The 19,511-nt window shown below is 32.9% G+C and overlaps 2 protein-coding genes across 4 annotated transcripts in view; one reads left to right on the top strand and one right to left on the bottom strand.

The window, feature by feature from the left end:
• Positions 1 to 19,511, bottom strand: part of LOC118203912 (MIF4G domain-containing protein A) — a 107,664-nt gene that overhangs the window by 25,580 nt on the left and 62,573 nt on the right. Inside the window, exon 1 of one of the 3 annotated variants that reach the window (XM_035376212.2) lies at positions 15,205 to 15,362. The exons of the other annotated variants lie outside the window; for them this stretch is intronic. Coding sequence (XP_035232103.1) covers positions 15,205 to 15,227 — 23 coding nt within the window. The 5' untranslated portion in view covers positions 15,228 to 15,362. Of the gene's footprint in view, positions 1 to 15,204; positions 15,363 to 19,511 lie in introns of those variants that run through there. 3 annotated transcript variants of the gene reach the window in all.
• LOC146995360 (uncharacterized) overlaps positions 865 to 19,511 on the top strand; it is an 89,579-nt gene continuing 70,932 nt past the window's right edge. Inside the window, exon 1 of the mRNA XM_085823501.1 lies at positions 865 to 993. The gene's annotated coding sequence lies outside the window, so the exon portion shown is untranslated. The remainder of the gene's footprint in view (positions 994 to 19,511) is intronic.

Genomic DNA, 19,511 nt, shown 5'->3' with positions numbered 1-19,511 from the left:
CTTTCTTATTCAAATTAAAAGACCGCTACCATAAATTTACTAGTGTTCAGAACGAGAATGACAAGCTTGAATTTGCTTTACAGGCTCTTCAACTGTTTGTTTAAATCACAAATTAGCGACAGCCTTATTGAAAAAAGGATACCTGAACGGGCTGAAACCTATGACTTTTTGAACTACGGAGATCAAGCGTTCAATCCCAGTCGAACGAGAAAAAAATAAATTTTAAGACTTGTATGCATGTATTTTTTATTTTTCTCCTATTATTTGGATTGTTCTCATCATTTGCAAGTTGCAGTGTATTTTTATGTGCTTTTTTATTTAACTCTTTCCGGCACGCTACCTTTTAAAGTTGGAGTTTTGATTAAAAAAAAAAAAAAAAAAAAAAAAAGGTAGGCAGTCTAATTAGGCCTAGACGAGGACACAAGTAAAATTTTGTGAAGATAGCATTTAATCGTTTTAATTCTGTAATCTGTTTTAAGTCGCGTGTAAAGCGCAAACTGATTTTTTTTTTTTTTTTTTTTTTTTTTTTTTAAGGTAAAGGAGTGATTCACAAGGAGTTTTTTGCTCGTGGACAGATTGTCACAGGTGACTTTTACGCTGGAGTGCTCGCCACTTGAGGGATCGAGTCCGCCGCGTCCGCCCGGCGATCAAGGGCGATTGGATTCTCCATTACGACAACGCTTCCCGCCGAAGTTTTGGTCAAGTTCAACGTGACAACACTGCCTCACCCACCCTACAGCCCGACTTGGCTTCAAGAGACTTCTTCTTCTTCCCCCGAATCAAGACAGGCCTAAAAAGGGAAGATATTCGACTCCATCGACGCCATCCAGCAGGCTTGGATGAGAGCCCTTGACAGCATGACACCCGAGGCCTTCCAGAAGGGCTATGGACAGTGGAAGACGCGCTGGCAGCGCTGTGTTGATGCTGAAGGATCATATTTTGAAGAATTTCAGTCCGCTGTACTTAAATGTCCAATAAATTTCTAGTTCTGAGGTAAGTCTTGAAACTTTTCAATCACACCCTGTATATTTCGATAATATTTAAAATCATTATAAATTTAGATATACTTGAATAACTGGATCTCTTCACAATAGCATTCACATGAGTTTATGAATGAATAAATCCTTCATTTCCAAATACATTTATAAATAATTTCATAACTATTTACGCATTTTATTAAAAGAAAAATGCATGCGTTTGACAATGATATGCATAAATACTCATACATGTTTAACATTTTTCATTTTCGGCATGCGCAAATTTTTAATTTCAGTGCATTCACTGTATTTTTCGAGCAAAGTAATTTACAATAAGTTAACAACTGTCAGTACTTTTTATACACGAAATAGGTATAAGTGTAAATTAGATGAAAATTCCACGCATCATTTTTAATAAGCACTCGAAGTCAGTTTTCCTTCGAAAGTCCTCCACGAAGGCATCTCTCCGCTTAGACAGATAGTCCTTGCATGCTTTACCCTATTTAAAGAACTTAAATTGACCTATGTGCCTAGTTACAAATATGGCGTTTCAACGAAAGTTTCCTGCCACCGCAAATATAGTTTACGCAAACAGTTCGCGTTGACGTGTTTAATCATATTTTGTCCAATGACTTTTGGCATTTAAAAGAAACAGACTTTAGAACACTTTATGAAATTTGTAAAAAAATTATGAAATTTGTAAAAAAAATATCATTATCATTAAGTATAAGGTGTCTGAAATGGAACTATCACGCTACCAGATTAGAACCATCATTTGCTTCCAATTTCAAAAATTACATGTAATGTCTGCGAGCTTTTCGTTGTTCCTTCCGAAACAGATTTCTATATACGGTTCTTTTGCAATCTACATGTTACTACAAAACTTCATCTTAATTATTAGATTTTATCTTTAATATAGACGATAGTATGTACAAAAGTAATGTTATAAATTTTGCAATCGCAGTGTGTTAAAAATCTATGATTCTGGGCACTTTTAAAATTATTAATACTATATTATGTAACATGTGTTAGAAAAGCAAAGCAAATGAAGAAACAATTTTTATAATATTGAAGATAAATACGAAGATGAGAAAAAACATATTTTTATGAAATAAAAGAAAAAATGTACTTTTATAATAACAGACGATGAATCTTATTCCTAGTCAACTGTGTCTTTTTATGTCTGATATCTACCGGCAACAATGCCTGTTTATGCTGGATGCAGTTCTAGAAACTTAAAGTAATAATACCGCTTCGAAATATTATAGGTAACTCATGTTTACTTACCATGAATTTAAAGTTATATTCAGGCTATTTGAATATAATATTTAATTCTCATTGAATATTTTTAGAAACGCATGGAATATGCAGTGCTAAACAGTGGGAAAATAATTTTTCAGTAACCAAAAATGTACGGCATTATAAATCTCTTTTATTAATTACACTATTACACTGTGCAAATTTTTTTAAAAGTACCCGGGTAGATATTTTATAAATTATAATATATTTATGTATCCTCAGAAATAAAGATAAAACTTATTAAGACATACTTATATTTTTTCAAACTTCTCAGTAAATATTAGCCAACCAGTGGCACATCGGTAAAGTCGCTGAGCGCTAGTGGTTCGATTCGGACTCGAAACTTAGCAAGTGGGCTGGCTGATGCACATATGCTTTCATGAATTTTTCCATGTGTAACGAGAATACGAACCAGTTTCCTTTAGAAAGGGCTCCACGAAGGGCCTCCATACGTTTAGGCAGATAGCCTTCGTGTGCTTTGCTATAATCATCTGAAAACGAACTTCAGTATATATATGACACTACTGCAATTTGAAAACTCATCAAATTTACAGACAAGGACAGTAAATATTGCTTCTTGCGTGTAACGTAACATGACGCAAAGGAAAATTCAGTGCACTGGAACTTTACTTAAACCAAAAACCAAATTTTTATTGCTTTGTTTTTTAAAGAAACTTTTCGAGTATCTTCGGCCAAATGCCAGCTGTTGCATACGTCACAAATTGAAGTACTGAGCAAACAGACAGATAAGATTACAAAATTAGACAAGCTACTACATACGGAAATTTATAAATTTGTAATTTAAACAAGGTGCGCATTCTGATAAGATGTTAGTAGTATGAATAAATCTTTTTGAACTAATAATTGAAAACGCCACCCTCAAAGACAATATATTTTTGAGCAGAAAAGCAAGACTGTATGCCTTCTTTTGATGTTAGTATCAATAAATAATGTCCTAACACGTTTAAAGAAAAAGCCTTTTCGTAAAATGCCAATAGAATTAATTCTGCAGAAATGCACTTAAACGTTATCATATGTAAGGGCACAAATCATCATCTTTGCGCCATCAACTGAAAACAAAGATATAATAAAATTAAAGTAATCACTTGCATTAAAGGAAAGCTTCCTTAGTAAAGGCAAAGTGAAATTATTAACGAAAGTGACAAAATGCGATCGGAAAAGGCGCAACGCAAACGCAACTCATCTACTCAATAGGTTTTTGTTTTTGCTAGAACGCCTCAACCCGCCTGATCACAAAGTGATCTTATGGTTCAAAAAGGGGGCGTCCCATTCACACCACATTCCGAGTAACTAAAAATGTTAGTATAATCAACTAAAGAAAATAATAATTATACATCCAGCAAGGTTGCCATACGACTACATAATTTTATTTTTTTTTATTTATTAATTTTATTTATTTATTTTTATTTTATTTATTTAAATGGCTGGATTAACGACACAACAGGAAAGAAGAAAACCAAAAATAACTAAATCAAGAAAACTGTATTAGTAAAAATGATAGCATAAAATAAGGAAGGTGTGTGTGTGTGTGTGATTACGGCAAAGCCTCGAGGGCTATCTGCCTAAGAGAAGGGATGCCTTCGTGGAGGACTTTTTAAGGGAAACTGGCTCGTATACACGTTACACATGGGGAAAACCACGAAAATGCCCATGCAGCCAGCCCGTTCGCGGCATTCGAACCTTGGACCGAACTACCACTGTTCAGCGACTTTACCGCTCGGCCGCTGGTGGGCCTTAAAATAAGGAAGGAAAACACACATAAAACACACAACGAAAATATGACATACAGTCACACATATCATCAAAACACGACGAAAAAGACATCCTAAAATAAACACATTGAAAATAAAATGAACTTAATTAAAAACCCCAATCGCATGTCTATTGCCATTAATAAAGGCCATCAATTCTCTTGCATATAATTTCAAATGTTTAAAATCAAAATTCAATAAATTAAAATGTATATCACAAAAAACTTCGTCTAATAAAATCAGTCAATTGGCAGTCCACCACGAAGTGTTTGGCATCTCCCAAAACATTACAATTTCGACATAGATCATTATCTTGTACATGAAATCTTTTTAAATAATGAGGAAACCTACCATGTCCGGTGATAATCTGATTCATATCAATGTCATCATAGATTAAAACTTTATCTGTAATTCAATATTAATCAACAAACTATTTTTCCTTGTTGAACTTTTCTACACATCATTCCATATATTTATATAATATTTCTTCATACTCGTAATGGCAATTTGTCTAGAACCAGAAATTTCCACAATGGGTGCATTAGTTGAAATACATGCCTCCTTGGCCAGACTGTCAGCCCTCTCATTACCAAAAAACCCCACATGCGCTTTAATCCAATGAAAAGAAATCGTAGAACTGATAGATTGCAACAGAAATTTAATATCTATAATAATACAGTTAACATTATCGGGGCAAGAGAGCGACTGGAGCAAAGAAAGACAATCAGTATACAAATTTATAGTAACACATGTTGTAATATTCATTTTAATCCATTTCAAGGCCTTCAGAACAGCAATACATTCCGCTTGAAATACTGAATTATAAGAATTCAATCTATATAAACTATAATCAATTTCAACATCATAGAAATATACAACAAAAGCAGCTCCAGTACACCCTCCTAGCCCCGAACCATCCGTATAAATATCATATATTCCAATTTTTGGAATTTCTCTATCAAACCCATAACTGATTCTATTTACAAGGTGTAATAAATGTACATTAAATTTTTCAAAAACATATTTAGTAATAATATTAGAATCAAAACAAATCATATCAATATTTTCAGAACGTAAAAGATATTTCTTGTAATAAAATTCTACTCAATAGGTGTTTGAGATAAATTTTAACACAACATAAATTAAAATAACAGTACATCCCAATCGGGATAGTACTTAGCGACGCCAAGTGCCGCAGCGAAGGGCCTGGGTTCGAATTTCGGAGAACGTAGAGATGTTTGTAAATGTATAGTGTCTGTGCGGCATGGAGGCACTATAAGTATGTGGCGAGCCGAAAGTCTTCTCGAGGGGTTGGTGGTAGAGGAAGAGAGGTGGGAACTCTCAGACCTGCCCCCCCGGGAGTCTCTCCATAAAAAGTGGGGACGGAACTGGGACAAGTTTTACTGTCACCTGTATGGTGCCCAAGGGAGGTGCAACGACAGGCGCAATTTTGTCTTCTTGCTACGATGAATTTCGCGGACTTGATTAAATCCTGATCTTAAATTCTGACTGATGCTGTCCTTTGTGTTTAATTTTGGTTGTATGTTCGTGAGTGCTTGTTACATGTTTTCCCCTATTTTTATTTTATATTTGAGTATTATTAGTATCTTATTTATATTTTGTATTATGTATTATTAGTCCAAAGGGGCTTTGTCCCTGAAGGACTATTATTTTCGTTTGGAGATTTTGCGTTCAATCACTATAAACGTCCGCTTCACTTTTCAAACTGTTGCCACCAAATGTTAGAGTCTTGCATTATATTAGAAGAAATTAAATAATGAAAAATCTGCATAAATGTATGTCTATTTCTCGCATTGGGATAATACAACGGTACATAGAGCCATCGAATTTTGAATGACGTAATCCTCCTACGAATATAGGCATGTGGAAGACCAAATTTGAAATTTGGAATTTGTTTTATTATCGATTTCATATTTTGTAAAACTTGAACGAATTTTTGATTAACAAACTCAAGGATTTAAAAGCGAGCAATGGTAACACTCCACGGGGGGGGGGACCTTTATCTCCAGCGCGCGGAACTGTGTATCGGAAATTCTAAAGATATGCTCATTTTAAAATTATTTTGAGCCATTTTAAAATTATTCTGAACTAAATTTTATGGTTTAAATGCAAAGAACATGATATTTAATAAATAAAGGTAGCACACAAAGCGTTAAAAAAAAGCTCCTTTGGACGTAATTTAAAATCTGAAACCTGAAATCTGAAAAAGATTTTTTATTTTTTATCTGATGTTCTTTTGGGCTCACTCTTTTTTTTGACCATGAGGCCACTTCGCGGCCAGAAGTGTCTGAGTGTACTCCCCCCCCCATGTATTACAATATTACAATAAATAACTTCTACAGGATTTGAACCTGGACCCAAAGGATGTAATGCCGGCTTCTCAGTCACTATGCCAATAGGACTGCTTGTTAAGTTTTTAACGATACTGAATAGTGAAGATTTAGTTATATCGATATAAGTCGCCGCGAAGACTGTATAGTGGTTAGGGAAGCCGACTGCAATACCACAAAGCCCTGGTTCGAATCGAGAAGAAGGCCACGGAATATTGGTTTTATTTATTTATTTATTTATTTTAAGAAAAATTAAAAAGACAAAAAATGTCGTGTTAGCTGGAGTGAAGAGCAGATTGGTTAACTGTGAACTCAGGGAGAGTATTAAAAAAATAAGCAAACAATTTTAAAAACTTAAGAAACCCTCTCATGCGAATTTAAAATCTGAATTCTTTGAGATTCTCTTTCTTTGTTTCTATCTCCCCCCTCCCACTCCTCTTCAAAAGTCCAAAAGGGCTATTAGTCTCGAAATGCGAGTTTGCATTGATTCGTTGCAAATCCGTTGTTTTACTTTTCATTCGAGTCCCGTGATATTTGACAAAATATAATTTTTATCTTCCAAATTAATTCTGTTTATTACTGTTTAAGAAACTGAGTTATTTAAAAGCAATACATGCAGTTCTTAAGAATATTTTTTTTTAATTTTTAAACTAATGGATTTAAATAAAAATGAACTTCATTTATGCTATAATAATTTATCATGAAAGTAATTTTAATCTAACATTCAATATTTTGCAAAACTGCATGATATATTTTTTCACTTTTCAAATATACATAAGATATATGATTCTCATGTTAGTCGAAATGGATGTTCCACCAGGGCCATCTCTACTGATAAACCTTATTAAAATTTAAAGAGCCCTTCTGACCACTTAAAATCCGAACATTTTCAGATTTTTTTTAAACTTTACAATTTTTTTGCATATTTTAATTTCTTACATTTCTTAATAATAAGTGTTCTTTTGGGGGGGGGTGTTGTAATGTAAGTTAAAATTTTCAGATTGCAATTTTTTATTTTTAGATTCCGAATTCTTTTTTACACTGTATTATCAGGTTAACTACTTAATTATCAATAAAATACATTTTGGGCTTCATTCGTCACATCTGCAAATTATGAAAACGTATTCCGTACAATTTAAATTATAAAAAATATTTGTTACAAATCATTTATATTAAAAATAAATTAAAAACAGTTGAATGCTCTCTGAAAATGCACCGAAAAATTTTAATAAATCGGTATTTCAGTAATTAATATTTGAATAATAAATCAATATGTCCTTCTTCCACACTTTCAGTCCGCATCGTAATTAGACAATTTAATTTGCAAATCACATTTCGTCGAATATTCACACTTCACTGGTAGATTTAAATGTTATTCTCTAGAACTCACACTGTAACGTAATCGTGCGTGCAGCTTTAAACCCGAAATTTGGGGAAGGGGAGAAGAGGGGGGGGGGAAGAAAAAATATGATCTCTATCTTTCTCAATGTTTCTTTTTAAGTTATCAGTCCAGCTGAAAATTCTATGCTTTGTTACATTCGAGTCCAATTTCCTGTGTAACTGAAGACAGCAATAGTTTGTTTTTACTATTTTTGTTCATAATTTTATACTTCGTACTTACTTTTTTTATTAAGTTATTAAAAGAAGAATACGTATTGTCCTCCAGTCGTCAGTATAATGCATGTAGTAGAGCTTTTATTTTTTTATTGCGTTTAGGATATGTGTCATTATCGTGGCAATGCTGCTCATTTACATTTCGTTTGTTAAATATACGGTTACAGAAGGTGAGGATTTTGTTTTTAAATGAATAATTTAATTTTATTTAGTGGAATTTGAAATGTTCTGGTTTAGATAATGAAGATTTATTATACAATAATTATATATAAAAATGTTTGAGATACATAAAATCACTGAAGATTTTGGGAACTGATTTTAAATAATTTTACTAGCAAAAACACTTAAAATAGTTTAACAATTTTTAATGCAAAGTAAATCAGAAAGCTCATCCCCCGTCCAGATATCCAGTAAATTTCAGTGCGAGATTTGTTGACTGTCCTGCAAATACCAAAGCGGTATTCAGTTACCATTTACATACGCTGGATCATGTCGAGTGCTGATTATAACAACGGAAATGAGAGATCATTCTGCACATGCAGCTATATTTTACAGGTTCACTAAAAATTGCTTTTAATAGTTTCAACAGATTTAAATTTTTTCCTAAAGTTGCACTTTGCTTCTTGTTGAACAGTTGCCATCTTAATTTATACGAACTGGATAGTCGGTGATTGATTGATTGATTGCAGATCAAAGCTTTCTAGGATGTCAAATTACGAGTATATTGCCTGTTCCTAAAACAAAACTTAAACATCTTCTAATTATTTTGGTATAAAACTTAAGAATATTGATTTATCGTAAAGCAGCATAAATTCTATATTTTTTCAAATTACTTACATAAAATATATAGACTATTAAATATGATTATTTTATAAATTCAGTAAAATATTCATATAAATTCTTCACCCGACTAGCATAGTATTCGTAATTATTCTGTGTATCTGACTTTAATCAGTTCATGTTGGCAACTTTGCGAAGTGGCTAGACTTCGGAATATACACACTGAAATGCTACTGAATTGGAGGAAACCTAATTAGTAATCATGTACTGCTCCCTAGGTCTTGATAATGGTTACCATACGAGAAGAGATTGATTCTACAAGTCTACGGAAATGTTCCAGTAGAATGACTTGCCAAACGTCTTCTAGAATTTTTTATAAATCAGTTAAAGACGTTGCTGGTGGTTGACGAGGCTGTATAACTTTATCTAGAATATCCTAAAGGCGTACAATGGGTTTTAATTCGGAGCTTCTCGGTGGTTATTTCAGCCGAAAGAATCCAAAGAAATGCTCCTTTAAACTAGATAAGTAGCCTAAATGGGATCCGTGGCAACAGTTGTCTCTTGTTAGTGCATTTCATTTCCATCCGCATGGCAGGAAAAGCATATAGAAATCTAAGTGATCGTCCAGGAGATATCTTCGCTTAGATGCAGCGATGGTGCTTGGAATATCTACCAAATGTCTCAATATTACCTACAGAAACCGTCCCAAACCATTACTGAGCCGCCATAACTTTACATAGTTAGGCTGGATCCAGACTTCATTGGGCTCGTGCCATATTCTTAGCCTACCATCAGCATGATACATTAAGAATCAAGAACCATCATTCCAAAGGCATTCGCTGCCAACCGTCGATGGTCTAATAATGGTATTCTTTGGACCATGCAAGACGATAAGAAAGATGACGTGTACTGATATTCTCGTCGGTAGTCGGCTTCTGAAGCCCATATTGTAAGACGAGCATTGCGCAGTCCATCTACTGATTGTTCGATTGGACTCTTCCTTCAATTGGGTGGTCGCGTGAGATAACATTTGGTGTTGTTGACTACTTGCGATACGGTTCAGTTTTGAAAAGTCACGACCTATCACAGTGTGTTTGTTCCTTGCAGTTAAACCAACTGCTCTATTTGTACCAACCCTCTATTTAACCAACCCTCTATTTGTGTATTCTTGCAATACTACCCAATCCTGAAGCTATCTCTAAATGAATAACCCATGTGTTGAGAACCTAACTTTTACCTCGATCGAAGGCGTCTAAAGTACTCATCTTGTAACTTTTAACAATTGCTTAGAAAAATTACTTATATACTACAGCAGCGTCCTCGCATGTGCAGAAAGTTGCAATGGCATTTCAGGATATAAATTGTATGCATGATTTCTATAAAATTTACTACAATTAAATTTTTTCCTAAAATCTAAGTTGCAGCGATATATTGCATACATCTAACTTTAAAACAATACAAATATATAAGAAATATGTTGTCGAACCAAATATTCATTTGAGTGAATGAATCAACTGCAATGACTATCTTCTTTTATTCGGGTTAAAATTAAATAATTCAAGAGTATCTATTTTAAACACTTGAATGTACTAGAACAAATGCACAGATGTAGTTAATGCCAAACACACGAATTTTCTAGCTTTATAGTTCGAATTAGCACTGTTATAAATAGCTTGCTCAAAACATACTTCGGAGTTCCACAATGTTCGAAGAGCTCCATTAAATGCTTTCAATGCAGCTCATAAATAATTTTCTGCTCCAGTTGCAGAAGGAAGGGGAAAAAATAATTCGGAAGGAAAATTTCATTGAAATCTTTCAGTATACACACGAAACGTCTCACTGAGAGATTTAGTTCTAAACTTAAGAACAATGGCAATGCGGCTTTAGAGTAATTATGTCTTTTGTTTGTCAGTTCCTTATTTCCGGACTCGTAGCTAGTTTGCTATTGTCCTCATCGCGAAAAGAGTTGGCGAATGATGATTTTTGGAAAAGTTCGCAATTTTTCCCACGCAACCAAAAAAAAACCTTATGTTAATGTTCATTTTATTTGTCTATTTATTATTAATTTTTTTTTTTCTCGTTTTACTTTCTTCCTTTTCCCACTCACCATTGCGACCTTGGCGTAAGCCTACATAACCAGAACAACAAATTCCCCAGTTACGCGTGGTATCCCGAGGTGTTTTGGAATACAGAATTTTCGCATTCCCGTATAACTCCACAATTATTTTAAGATACCTGTAGGCTAAAGAGCAAATACTTCATGCAGTATATATAATTATTATTTATGCGTACGCGTATTTATGTATGTGCGGCACATTATATCGAGTTTGCGGGACACTATTGTATCATTTTTCTTATTATTTAACACATATACAGTGTAGATAATCATTATTAGGAGGGTATATAAGCAGATATATAGTGTAGATATTCATTATTAGGAGGTTATATAAACCTTATTCAAATCTGTGGTTTTGAATAATTAAGGAATTGGAGGTGCTCACAGACTAAAACATAAGAAACTAAAATAGCTACACCTTGATTCTTTGGTATCAGGAACAAGAGAAAGAAATTTAGTTTTGAAAGCAAGAAAACTTTTGAAAAGTTCTTTTAATTTTTTCACGACAGAGAGTTATTATCACTTTACATGATTCATTATTATAATGGCCCATCAGCGGCCAAGCGATAAAATCGCAGAATTCTGGTAAATGGACCGAGATTCAAATCCTGGTCAACGGGCCGGCTGCAGGGAGTTTCCGTGTTTTTTCCTATGTGTAACGTGAACACATGTCAGTTTTCCTTAAAAGTCCTACACATGAAGGCATCCCTGCTTTTAAGCCAGCAGCCTTCATGTGCTTTATCGTGATTCAAATAATCCAGTTTTTTATTGTTAAGTCAATTTTAATCTTAACGACTGGAATTTCTATTTTACTCTTTACTGTTATATAACTACGAATGTTCAGTAAGCGTACACAAGCGTTATGTAACTAAGAATTGAAAAGGAAAGGCAAGACAGATTTTTATCAAGTTAAGTCGCAAAACAAAAATGACAAGGTTCATTTGGGGGGGGGGGGCAACATGGCACTTAAAGTTACCATTAAATTTCTAGGATAGACTTTAATGCCTAGAGACTTATTACTAAACTAAATTATAAAGCTGGTTTACATATTTTTTTTATTTTACATATAAAAGAAAAATGCGGAATTAAGAGACTATTACTAAATTATATTATAAAGCTGGTTTACATATTTTCATCGGGCAATGTTTTTAAAATTTTAAACGTAATCTTCATTATCTTATCTTGCAAATGTTCATTAGGCAACAAAATGGCAGTGGAAACACAAAAGTGAATAAACAAGGAATTCAACAGGGCAATAACCTCTCGTCATTTTTTCATGGCTAACAAGAGATAAATTCCTGATTTTCATATGCAATATACTTTTCAAGTTCCACGACTAAGCCTCTCTAAGAACCTTTACCATAAATTTAAAAACACAGTGAACTTAAAACATTAAAAATATCCTAAATTTCGCGAAGTGTGATAAAAACACCGATGAACTATATAAAAACGAACTGTAATAAAAATATACATACAAATCTAAAAGTGACTTCTCCTTCCCAGACTTTGATTAGAAAAGGTAAGCCTACCACTGGCATTTAATAATTATGCTATTATTATACTGTTACGAAAAAAAAATCGCGCTATTTCAGGTTTTTACGATGCGGTAGATAGAACACGTTTCCACTTTAGCCTTTTTAGGATCAATGCTAAATCCGGCAATGCGATCGGAGACCACTCAACTGAGAAATATACATGAAATGAAATCATAATGACGCTCCACTCCTTAATCGTCTTGTTTAGATATAACATTAATGCCACACGAGGATGACAGCTAACACAACAAAGGTGAAAACAAAAATATATTTGTTTGCAATTCAATGCTGTTGTTATCTTAATAAATAGCCGCATAGATTTCTACAGAATAATAGACGTTAAAATATTTTGAAAATTATGCAACTTCAAGAAAATGAAAACTGAGAATTTTTTAGGGCTGGAATAACAATAAATCCAATTTAAAAATATAAATCCCCGAAAAGCCGTGAAAATCATTAAGTGATGCTGCTATCATAGTTTTAATGGAAAAGATTCATTATTTTAGTTATGAATTTTTTTTAATGCTAGTCTCATCGAGCAGACAAATGTTGAACCATATCTAGAGGAATGGAGTTTTCATGATCATCTGCCAAATAGAATTAATGCATAGTATTCAAATAGAAGTTACGTCATCTTTCTAACTGAAATAATTGCTTCCATTTTTCCTTAAAAAGGCGCCCTCTTCTGATTTTCTTTGTTTCACATACAGGTCTTTAGGAGTTATTTAAAATACCAGAATTTTACTTTCGAATTTCAATACAGTTTTAAGATTATGTGCTTTGATTTTATTTTTGGGAATTATTCGTTAAAAAAATAAAAATTTCTTCCGTGATGTGAAAGAAAGGCTGAAACTGCAAAATTTTTGACGTTCTTATCGCGAATACTAGAAGGACAGAAAAAGCCTGAAATGTCACGATATTTTTTTTTTTTGAGATCCAAAAAGCCTGAAGTGGAAAAAGCTGAAATGGGTTACCTAGAAAACAATTACTCGTTAGATATGTAAATTTGAACTGTTATGATCGCAGACTATAATTTGTGGAAATTTTCAAACATAGGAAAATGCGACTGACGCGAGAGCGAATGATTTTCTATAATTTCAAAGTGAGGCTAAATCAAGATGGAATGCTGTCAACGTTTATAGTTATCATATCGTGCTCCAGGAGTCACCTATCCTTGCATTTATATTTAGTAAGAAGGATGTGCCTGCATTTGTTTTACACAGACCGTCGAAATCTCTAGCTGTGTTGATGTTACCTGTAGTCGCACTTCATATCCTGAATTTGTTTCTGTATTTTGTTTTTATTTCCACATAGGTTGAGGAAATGTTTCACTTAAATATGTTATTCTGTGGAGTTGAAATGTTTACAGCTGTGTGAGAAATTTCTAGATATTCGGCATGAATCTACAACCAAAAATTTAAGAGTTACTCTTGTTTAAATTTAGATTTCAATGGCCAATCTATTGAAATGTCGATAAGTTGTTCCCTTTCCTTCACTGGTCGTAGCACACAAACAGACTTTTTAGCCAGTTATTTTTAGTTTTACCTTCTGGGAAATATTCCCTTATAGTTTTCTTCAATTGAGAAAGGTGCTCCATTGTATAATTTTTAACACTGTCATCTAAATTCACTAATTTTCCGTTAGAAAACTGTTTAGTTTTGCAAAGCATTACACTTTGACATATGATGTTCACATGCTAAGTTTTAAAACTAATACATAATTAAATGTATCGTTATATTTTTTAGTGAATAAGCACTAATCAACTAGTGCGAGTGTTTTATAATTTTCTTTCCGAATTTTTCTTTGGACTCACGAAATCCTGGGTTTGACTCGCGGAACTCCAGGGTTTCGAGGAACACAATTTGAAGACCACTGACTTCGATAAACAAAAGATAATTACAGCTAAATGGTATAACAAAATTTATGTGGCTGTCGTTTTCATTCCGAAGACGACATTGATGAGGCTATAAAAGCATATTTTTCCTCGATTCCAAAACAGATGGCTTTAAACATTTTATCTTTGGAAAATTCGCCTACAAAAGTGCAATGATGTCAGAATGAACTACTCTGAGCACTCTTAATATGTGATGAATTCAACTATGTGAAAAATTTCAGTGTGAGCCTCGTATACCAGTGAATTGCTATAAATATTGTTTTTTCGTCCCCTTAAATGAAGAAATTAGGCGAAATTGCCAATCTGTCCACAGATTCTCTCAGCACTAAGTGCATGACTTTTCATGAATACAGTAAACCTTTCCTAAGACGACTACCAACACACCCTGATGATTTTTATCTTTCATGGGAATGGCTGACTTAAAAGTGATTCACAATAATATTTTTCATGCATGTTCATAAACACTGATCATTTTCGAAAATGATCATGACTAGGAGATATCACAAGAGGATTCACTATATATGTACTATGAGAAAGTACAGTGAATCCTTTCGTGGTAACTGTCTCCTTAACCACATCTGAAAGTGACTAGCATTTTTGGAAATACAAACATCGCGAAACGTATTGAAATATATACTGAAATCAACTCGCTGATTCGATTATCTCCACAAAAGCTTAAAATCACCATGAGCTGTGGATGTTCTGTTTAGAGAGACTTCACTGTATTTTAAATAAGTAGTATGATGTACAATATAGTTTCCAGTATTCTGAGGCTTAATTAAACAACTCTAGCACTTTTTAATACCAATAAATCTAAAATTTAGTACATACTTTACAAAATCAAGTAATGGAAAGGTGATACTCACATTATATAAGGATAAATGGCCATTGTAAGATTAAAGACGGAAAGAAAAAGATGCCGTTATTTCCTGTTCTACATAAAAATCATACAACGTTATTAAACCAAACAAATGAAGAATAGTTCGTATTCTGCATGAATCAAGAAAATGGCAAGCCACAGGAGAGAATTGCAGTTAACTGTCTTATCTACTTCCTTCACGCTGATATGACAACCTAAACTTGTTGAAGTGTCCGAAAGTAACTTCCGAATAAATGGTCAGTTTAATTCATTCTGTCATGCAAAGAATAATTCTAAATACACATGTACAAATATTACATACGATATGGGAATGATATTATAAGACAGCTGCTTTGATAACGGCAAGGTATCACTGTAAAGAAAATTTTTTATTTTTTTTTATTTTTTATTGTAAGAGAGATTAGATTACAAGTTTAAGTTCCTATAGAATGCTAAGCAAAAGTGACAAATTAACGAAAACGGTTATGTCTGTGTTCATTCATTTAATACAGATTAGCTGTGAGTAGATTTATGGTACCCACACATACCTTTCAGATGAGATTTTTTTTAGTTATCAGGGTTTTAGCTTCCAATCTGGATTTTATAACTGAATGTGGTTTAAAACTAGGCTAATAAAAAAATTAAATTTTTATTTTTATCATTATACTTCTTCAGCATAGAGGGATACCACAAAACTTAGACAGACAGTACACAGTAAATCAAAATCAAATCAATGTATTGATCTTGCCGGTAAATTTGATAGTAATTAATAATGACACGTTTGTTATAGCACTATTATCTTAAGCTATAGCTATTGGAACACAATTCTATGAAATATTCCTTAAAAAACTAGTATGCTATTGAAATAAATCGATATAAAACACAAACTAACTAACGTCTCATAATGAGTAAAGTGTACTCCTTTATACAGAATTTAAACATAACATATTAAAAACCTGAAGGCATTTCAGCTCTAAATTTGTTGATCATTTAGGCTTATTTGGAGAAGGAAACATGAAGAATGTGCAATACCCTCGTCAGGATTCGAAAAATCTTACAACATTTTAAACTGTAGTGTTTCAAGCAAAACACAAATCGCCAAAATTTTCCTTTGAAAAAAAATCCGAAAGGTTTCAGATTAGCCGGTCGTCCAAACGGGTTTGTTAAGTTATTTTACGCTCTCGCTGAGGTCGCAGTCTACCAGTCTGCGGTTGCACTCACTCCTGCTAATCTTTTTCTTTTCTTTTTTTTTTTTTTTTTTTTTTTTTTTTTCTCCTTTAAGTTTTTTTATTATTGAGCATCGTTCTCATTGTGTTTAAGATATATACCACTCAGCAGTAAAATCACAAAAATTTTAAAAGCAACATAACAATATATGTTTAGAGTTCCCGATGCAGTGTTTAGAGTTGGCGGACATTTTTATATTTCTTATAGTCGTTTCTCAGTTTATCACATTAGTATTTTTAATAAGAAGGCTAAAAAACGCTTTTTGTATTTTTATTAATATCTTTTGAAGTGTTAGTTTTATTTATTGAATATCACGTAAAAATCAGTACTAATACCGTTTCCTCCCAGATATGGAAGGACCAAGACTAAAATAGCAGAATTAAACGAAAGAAGAACATGTTTGTATCAAAACCCGATTTTTTGTCAAATTTTGTCAATTTCTAGCTTTAGTCTAGTTTTAGATTTTCTATAAAGGTGGCCCTAAGAACAAAAGTTTAAAGTGAAATCTAGTTAATGAAAGAGTTAGAAGTGTATAGTTTAACGTTAGAAAGATTTTAGACTTTAAAGTCTTAAACAAGGTCGTTTACGAACCTTTAATTTTCGACTGTTTAAAGTCTGGTCGGGAGTTATGTAAGGATTATGTTAATTTTGTTAACAGTTAAATTTTGAGTTAAACTCCTTTCCTATTGCTTCTTAATTTCAGGTTACCACTTCCGGCCAGATCGTAGTTTTAGAATCACGTTTGGATGCAGATCCAGGAAAAGCCGTATTTAACCGCGAAGTTCTACTGTCTTAGTCAGAGAGAACCAGAGATTCTAGTTAGCACGCGTCCGCCCTTTTAGGTTACTCTCTCTTAAGCTATTATTACGCTCGCCCGTACTTTAGGTCCTCGATAGCTTCGCAGTCAATTAGCGTTAACGGGCTAACTCCGTTAGAAGTTTGATAGCTTCGGTTTTATCTCTTTAGTTAAGATTAGTTTAGTTTAAATCTTAGTTTCCTAAGTTCAAGCCCGAGTGTCGGCTTTATTGTACAACTCCAAGACGGAGTCATGTTACACCTTATTGGAATAATAAACTGTCTTTTAACCCTTTCCAAGTTTATTTGTCTCACGAACTCAAGCGATTATTCGCTTACTACTTATGCCGAACCCATTTATGCCGAAGGTTAAAAAATTGGAATTTTTGCATGAAATTTCTATATGTTAAGTAAAAAAATATAATAAACAATGATTTGAAGAAGAAATTTTTCTATTTTAATTAGTTTACAAGTCATATGGTGTTCCAAAAATGGAACATAGGCAAAACCATTGCTATAATGTTACAATGTATAAAATCGTGGGTTTCCTCTAAAAATGTGGTTAATTCCCATTATTCGGTCATAATAGTCATAATACAGGGAAGACCCAATCCTCCTAGTCCCACTGGACCATATGACCATAAAGGGTCGACCCCCTCAAGACCACAAAAGGAAAGAAGAGAGAAAAAGAAACTAATTAACTAAAAATAATTGGAGGTTAATTAACGAACTAAAAATAAGGAAGAGACATACAAACAACGAAGCACAGCACGAAACATTCAAAATCCAAAAACAATTAAAAACCCCACGGGCAAACAGAGTGGCGGAAACTCTCAAGAAACATTCATTCACATGAATTTTCGGAACAGGCACAGGCGGTCCAAAGCCATCGAGGAATTCCCAATTTAAATAACCTGTAGAAGGTCAAACCGAATTCCCTACAATATTACTTTAATAACATATTATTTGTATAATCATATTTCTATTTAAACTATTAATTTATTTCAAAAATTTACTTTAATAGTCCTACCACTATCTGAATTCAAATGTATTAATTATCTTTAATAATCATAGAAAAGAAGCTCCAAGACTGCCAATAACCAAAAATCAAAAACCAAACCAAAAACAAAACTGGAAAAACTTAAGATTGCCATGTATCATATTAAAACTTTAGCAATTACTCCATTAAGAACAGAATATAAGAAAAATTTTAAAACTTTAAAATTTCAGAACATTTTAAAATCAAAAACTACAATTTAAAATTTAAGAAAACATATAAAAATTCCATAAAATTTAAAATTTAAAAATCAGAATCCTGAAACTCAAAACCACCATTAATTTCGATAATTTAAATCTGGTAATCCATCAGGATTCTCAACATCTGCAAGGCCATATCCATGCAACAATCAACTGTATCTCCTCGAAATATCACATGCACAAAACATCCACAATGCATCAAACAAAACAATACACAGAAAAACCTCAAAATTTTCGTAGTAAACCTATAAATACTCATAACTGAGAATATAATACATATAATCAAAAGATAAATATACACAATACTAAACAAATATTCCAAATTCAACTCTATTAGAATTAATCAGATTCATTGCACATTTAGAATATGTTTTTAAGATTTCCAAGTTCCATGACTTATCTCCCAAACATTTCTTTCTCAAATTTTCCAATAAGGAACAATGATTCAAGAAGTGATCTGCGTTACCAACTTGATGGCAATGACCACACAAGTCTGAATTTTGTAAATTAAATATCGAGAGGTACGCGGGAAATCTTCCATGCCCAGTTAAAAACTGGTTTAAATCAATATTACTAATTGGTCGCATACTATTTTGAATTTTAATAGACTTCAAAAGACCCACGCACCTATCTGATTCATTCCATCTAGTATTCCAAATATCATGATAAAAATTTTTCATGTTTCTAATTGCATAACTTCTCGAACCAGAAATTTCTATATATTCACAATCATCATTAGTGGTAGCCTCTTTAGCCAGCACGTCGGCCCTTTCATTTCCAACAAAGCCAACATGCGCTTTTATCCAGTGTAAATGAATGCACATATTCTGCATCAAAAATTTCAATAGACATTTAATATCAAATATTAATAAATTAGTAGGACGGGCAGAGGTCAAGGATTGAAGCAAAGACATACAATCAGTATATATATGAATAGAATTAACACAAGTCAAATTTTTCTTAACCCATTGAAGGGCTTTAAGTAAAGCACAGCATTCCGATTGAAATACAGAATTATAATTATTAAGCTTATAT

The sequence above is a fragment of the Stegodyphus dumicola genome, chromosome 9 (assembly GCF_044657685.1).
Source record: "Stegodyphus dumicola isolate Sdum_Otavi_A_Nest chromosome 9, ASM4465768v1".
Taxonomy (NCBI): domain Eukaryota; kingdom Metazoa; phylum Arthropoda; class Arachnida; order Araneae; family Eresidae; genus Stegodyphus; species Stegodyphus dumicola.
The sequence above is the reverse complement of the archived record's forward strand: the minus strand, read 5'-3'. Positions and strand labels throughout refer to the sequence as shown.